A 6,175-nucleotide genomic window follows, 5' to 3' on the forward strand; every position below is an offset into this window, starting at 1 on the left:
TTGAAAAGAAGCCTGTAGCTAGCAGAATTTTGAGCATGGACTACAGCAGGAAAGAGCACAGGCTAGACTTCCAGCCGGTCTGCTGTAAGAGACCCAGGACCGGGCAAATGAACAGAGAGCAGAAGACTTTACTCCCTTGCTCTGGCATGAGGACAGCAGGGATGTCTGGGTCCGACTCCTCCAAGCTGGCCAGCTCTGCGAAGGTGTCTCTGGGCTGGGAGGCCCTGACATGCCTGGGGAGTTTTATAGGCTCGGTTCAAGGCAGCCCTGGCTGGTGAGAGCCAGGGGCACTGGCAGGGTGGCTGACTGGTTTATGGGCTATGGCTAGAGCAGCGCCCGAGTGCCCCACCTGTCTCTGCCCACTGCAGGCTTCCAGGACGTGCATGCCATGGTCTTCGTGGGCTTTGGCTTCCTCATGGTCTTCCTGCAGCGTTATGGCTTCAGCAGTGTGGGCTTCACCTTCCTCCTGGCCTCCTTTGCCCTGCAGTGGTCCACACTGGTCCAGGGCTTCCTCCACTCCTTCGACAACGGCCACATCCATGTTGGCATCGAGAGGTGGGCAGCAGCCACCTACCCAGCTCCCCCAGGCCCACTCAGAAGGCTCCTGCCCAAGGGCCCCAGCTCAAGCCCTATCCTTCAAGCCTGCTTCCTGACTCACGATTTTGGCTGTCACTTGGTTTCTTTAGGTGTCCTGCCTGTCCTTATTGCCTGATTTCCTCGTCCTTGACCCTCACACTCAGCCCCACCTCCTCATTCTTTAGGGCCCCTGATCCCCAAGAGCTTCGAGGAGGGTAGACAGCTCTGGTTCTTCCACCTATTGTGGCCTTTGTCGGCCGAGTCACTGAACCTCCTTGAGACTCCATTCCTTATCTACAAATAGGGCCAGGTGACCCCTTCCAACTCCAGTGGGGGCTTGAGCTCCTTGTCTTCTCTGCAGAACTCCGCCCCCACCGTACCCACGATGTCATGCTGTCCTGGCTTCATGCCTGGCAGAAGCCCAGAGGCCAGCCTCCCTGACCCCTCTCGCTCCCCCTTCTGCCCCCAACCCCAGCATGATCAACGCTGACTTTTGTGCGGGGGCCGTGCTCATCTCCTTTGGTGCCATCCTGGGCAAGACCGGGCCTGCACAGCTGCTGCTCATGGCCCTGCTGGAGGTGGTGCTGTTTGGCATCAATGAGTTTGTGCTCCTTAATCTCCTGGGGGTAAGAGTCTGGGGAGGGGTGGGGTAGGGGGTGGGGGGTGGTCAAGGTCAGTCTCTGAGCCAGGAGCATGGGGGCGGCAGGGGCAGGGATGGGGCAGGGCCTGCCTCTCCACCTCCCCGCACCTCCCCAGGTGAGAGACGCGGGAGGCTCCATGACTATCCACACGTTCGGCGCCTACTTCGGGCTGGTCCTTTCACGGGTTCTGTACAGGCCCCAGCTGGAGAAGAGCAGGCACCGCCAGGGCTCCGTCTACCATTCAGACCTCTTCGCCATGATTGGTGAGGGCTGCAGAGGGGTGGTAGCATGGGGAGGGGCTGGTCTAAATGCCTCTGATCTGGGCCAGAGGTGACTGTCTCCTGCGTGCTGCCGGGGGTCCTGGGGTTATGCCTGGGCACTCCCTTTCCATTTGGATTCTGCTGTGAGAGCTCTGGGATCTGCGCTCATCATTCTCAACGATTTTATGTCATCTTAAACTTCAGCCCTGGGGAATGCACATGCCCTGGGTCCCTTCCCGGGGCCTTTCTAAATCCACCTCATCCCTGCTTAAAACCTTCCAGGGCCCCCACCAGCCACAGGATAGAAAACAGCCTCCTCAACTTCCACGTCAGCCCCTCCTCCTCCCTCCTCACTGGCTCAGGCTCCAGCCAGACTCAGCTTTTGCCTGCCCTGGCCTACAGGCCTCTGTGCATCTGGCTCCCCCAGCAAACAGGCAATCTCTGCCTGCCCCTAGCGCTGCCTTCCACCTCCTAAGGATATTTCCTCCCGGGAGATTCCCTGGAAGCCTCTGGACTCTCTGGCAGGAGTAAGGAGAGGAAGGGTCTTAGGTCACCACAGGGACCCATGGGGCCTGAGCTAGGAGCCCTGTCACCACCACCTGCTGCTAACTGCTTTTTTTTTGAGACAGTCTCGCTCTGTTGCCCAGGCTGGAGTGCAGTGGTGCAATCTTGGCTCACCACAACCTCCACCTCCTGGGTTCAACCAATTCTCCTGCCTCAACCTCCTGAGTAGCTGGGATTACAGGTGCGTGCCACTACATCTGGCTAATTTTTTATATTTTTGGTAGAGATAGGGTTTTACCATGTTGGCCAGGCTGGTCTTGAACTGCTGACCTCAGGTGATCCGCTCGCCTCGGCCTCCCAAAGTGCTGGGATTACAGGCGTGAGCCGCTGTGCCTGAACACCGCCACCTGCTTCTAAGCATGTGCCTCCACCTCGGCTTCCGTTCCTCTATTTTCATAACTGCTGACAGACGGCAATCCGGATTTTATTTTACTTTGTAGAAAGTATTGAATGGGGACTGAAGTGCCTATTGCTATATGAGAGAGGCTAGCTTAGGATTTCTCAGCACTGCTGGGTCAGAGCACCGGGAACCCCAGGGCAGCTGAGCTCTCCTTGCCCTTTGAGACCCAGATAAGTTTGCCTTGAAGTCCAAAGGCTTCCCCAGGTTTCCAGGCATTCCTGGAAGACTTGCATTCTCAGCTCTCTGCCTCCCAGCTCCTGGATTTTTGTGTCACCCAGACAGGAATGAAGCCCATTCCTGGATTCTCCAACAAATGCTCCACCTACGGGATGCAAACGTGGGTGTTGGAGATTTCATTCAAGATGGCCAGGCCGCTGGGAGAAGCCACACCCAACAGACTACTCAGGACTAAGGGTGGTCCCTCAGCCTCCCACCACGCTGGTTTACGTCACAGGGTCCCCAGCCTTCTCCCTCACCTTGTCCTTTGGCTCCTCTCTCTTCCTCCAGGATGGACCTGGGAACTTCACGCACGAAGGCAGGGTAAATGGGCTCCCAGTTCTTACCCAAAATGCACAGGCCCAGCCCATTCAGTACTCAGCAAACAGAGGCCTCTCCTGAACACCGCGGGTCTGCCCTCTCTGGGAGAGATTGAGGTTGTCATTGTTTTTGTGACATGTGTATCAAGTACCCAGCATAGTACCCGACATACAGTGTCCTCTGCCTTTTTCCTTTCCATATTTGATACTTAAAAAAATGTCAATGTTCCAGCCGGATATGGCAGTTCACACCTACAATCCCAGCACTTTGGGAGGCTGAGGTGGGTGGATCACCTGAGGTCAGGAGTTCGAGACCAGCCCAGCCAACATTGTGAAACCTCATCTCTGCTAAAAAATACAAAAATTAGCTAGGTATGGTGGTGGGCACCTGAAGCCCTAGCTACTGGGAAGGCTGAGGTAGGAGAATCACTTGAACCCACTAGGTGGAGCCTGCAGTGAGCCGAGATTGAGCCACTGCACTCCAGCCTGGGTGGTAGAGTGAGACCTTGTCTTAAAAAAAAAAATTCAATGTTCCGTGGTTTTCAACCAAGTAGCTTCTTTTTGTGCCAGTGCCCTTCAAGAGCTGCCATTTGCTGGGCGTGTTTGCCTGCTAGGCCACGGGCTATGCATTGATGTGCATTGCCTCATTTAATTGCCGCTTGATAAGGTGGTGGCGTTATCATTATGATTTATTATTTTTGAGATAGGGTCTGGCTCTGCAGCCCAGGCCGGAGTGCAGTGGCACCATCTCTGCTCACTGCAACCTCCACCTCCCAGACTCAAGCAATCCTTCTGCCTCAGCCCCCCCATGTGCTACCATGCCTGGGTAATTTTTTTGTATTTTTGGTAGAGATGGGGTTTCACTATGTTGTCCAGGGTGGTCTCAAACTCCTGAGATCAAGCTACCTGCCGGCCTCAGGCTCCCAAAGTGCTGGGATTACAGGCGTGAGCCGCCACGCCCGGCCCAAGGTGGTATTACCGTCAATCCCACTTAACAGATGAGGAGACTGAGGCTGCTGAGAGTAGGCGACTTGCCTGCAGTCATACAATTTGTTCCTTGAGGGGGAGCCACTTCCTTCCTCTCACTCCGCCTGCCTGCCCACCATCTAGGGACCATCTTCCTGTGGATCTTCTGGCCTAGTTTCAACTCTGCGCTCACAGCGCTGGGGGCCGGGCAGCATCGGACAGCCCTCAACACATACTACTCCCTGGCTGCCAGCACCCTCGGCACCTTTGCCTTGTCAGCCCTTGTCGGGGAAGACGGGCGGCTTGACATGGTATGGGGAAGAAGGCTTCAGGGAGGCAGAGGGGGTGGCCTGGGTGGGGAAGAAGAGGTCTGAGACCCTCAAGAAAGATTCTCCAGGGGAATACATAAGGACACAGGCATAGGGGTTCCATCTGAGCTGGTGGCTGTGGGGTCAGAATGGGAGATGATATGATAGCAGGAGAGTTAGAGGTTACATGGCAGAGGGACTTCCACAAGCAGTAGGTGGCACTGTGGTGGATAGGGCTGGGTTGCTGTCGGTGTGACGGTCTGAAAGGGCCTTCGACATCTTATCCCTTAGGTCCACATCCAAAATGCAGCGCTGGCTGGAGGGGTTGTGGTGGGGACCTCGAGTGAAATGATGCTGACACCGTTTGGGGCTCTGGCAGCCGGCTTCTTGGCTGGGACCGTCTCCACGCTGGGGTACAAGTTCTTCACGGTATAGATGCCCCTTGGGCCCTGGGCAGAAGATGGAGTCTTCTGTGCCTTTCCTCCCACCTCTCCAACAGGCTGGGGTAGGTGGGGAGTGGGCACAGGAAACTCACGATCTGTCCTGTCCTCCAGCCCATCCTTGAATTGAAATTCAAAGTCCAAGACACATGTGGAGTCCACAACCTCCATGGGATGCCGGGGGTCCTGGGGGCCCTCCTGGGGGTCCTTGTGGCCGGGCTTGCCACCCGTGAAGCTTACGGAGACGGGTGAGTTTCCTCCCAACCCGAGCTGCAGTCGTCATCCCTCTGGAATGGGTTCTGTCATTCTCTTCCTCTGTGTGTGACCCAGAAAAGGGAATGAATTCATTCATTCATCCATATTCTGAGAGCAAAGGAAATTGGAGTGAACCAAACCAAGCCAGAAACTGCCCTCCTGGTCCTCAATCAGGGGCAGCAGAAGGTCATGGAACAAATGACTTCAAGAGTGTTACGTGTTACTGAAGGGTCAGTAAGAGATAATGACCCTTAGGATCTATTTCTGCACGTCAAGGGTGGGCAAAAGCAACCTGCAAACGGAATCTCGATAGGTGCCTAGGTGTCTGCTGGCCTGTGAGGGTTGGGAGGAGCTCCAGGCTGTGGGCCTGGCTTGAGCAACGGCCTGGAGGTGACAGTCTGCCTGGCACTCACCCTCAAGACCCTCTTGGCCACTTCCCGTCCCCTGGTGAGTTCCGGTGAAATGGGCAGCTCCGGCCCTGTGCTCCGTCCGTGTCTCTCCTACCCCCGTCCGGGCTTTCCACCACCTGGTCTCTCTGCAGCCTGGAGAGTGTGTTTCCACTCATAGCCGAGGGCCAGCGCAGTGCCACATCACAGGCCGTGCATCAGCTCTTCGGGCTGTTTGTCACACTGCTGTTTGCCTCCGTGGGCGGGGCCCTTGGAGGTGAGTAACCTTGGATCTTCCAGAGGAAGGGGCGTGGGGTCCTACACCCCTGACATGGATTCATTCGCTCACAGATATTTATGGACATCTACTTGGTGCCATAAAGTAGGGGTTGGGTTGTGGGTTCAGGGGTAACCTCCTGCAGGCACGGAGGTGCACGCGGGTGCTTGCTCCTTTCTGGTGCCAAGGGCAGCAGGGGAGCCGGCAGGAGGGGAGCGAGGCTCTCTCTTACCGGCCGTGCTTGCCTGTGCTGCTCCCTCTGTCCACTAGAGGGAAGCCCGACCTCAGGCTGAGGCCTGGAAGGGGCCGGCTGCGCCCTTTGGGGCAGGGACTGGGAGGGGAGGAGATGGCCTGCCACCCCCAGAACCCAGCGTGAAAACCTTCCACAGACGAAGCTGCTCACGGCCCGTGTCAGGCAGCCGCTCTTCATGTGTGGCCTTAGTCTTTTTGGCCTTCAAAATAAAACCTGATTCAGCATCCCCACCCTTCTGCTCTTACCTGGAGACCCACCTTTCTCCCCTCCCCTCCCCTCCCCTCCCATCCCTCTCTTCCTCCCTCCCTCCCTC

At 56.6% G+C, this 6,175-nt stretch overlaps 1 protein-coding gene across 1 annotated transcript in view; it reads left to right on the plus strand.

Moving 5' to 3' along the window:
• Window positions 1-6,175, plus strand: part of LOC116538335 (TSSK6-activating co-chaperone protein) — a 48,569-nt gene that overhangs the window by 40,497 nt on the left and 1,897 nt on the right. Inside the window, exons 2-8 of the mRNA XM_032260639.1 lie at window positions 369-555; window positions 1,052-1,202; window positions 1,333-1,480; window positions 4,088-4,254; window positions 4,543-4,680; window positions 4,806-4,939; window positions 5,488-5,609. Of these exons, the coding sequence (XP_032116530.1) occupies window positions 369-555; window positions 1,052-1,202; window positions 1,333-1,480; window positions 4,088-4,254; window positions 4,543-4,680; window positions 4,806-4,939; window positions 5,488-5,609 (1,047 nt within the window). The remainder of the gene's footprint in view (window positions 1-368; window positions 556-1,051; window positions 1,203-1,332; window positions 1,481-4,087; window positions 4,255-4,542; window positions 4,681-4,805; window positions 4,940-5,487; window positions 5,610-6,175) is intronic.

The sequence above is a fragment of the Sapajus apella genome, unplaced genomic scaffold, assembly GCF_009761245.1.
Source record: "Sapajus apella isolate SASKATOON/1434 unplaced genomic scaffold, GSC_monkey_1.0 scaffold119, whole genome shotgun sequence".
Classification (NCBI taxonomy): domain Eukaryota; kingdom Metazoa; phylum Chordata; class Mammalia; order Primates; family Cebidae; genus Sapajus; species Sapajus apella.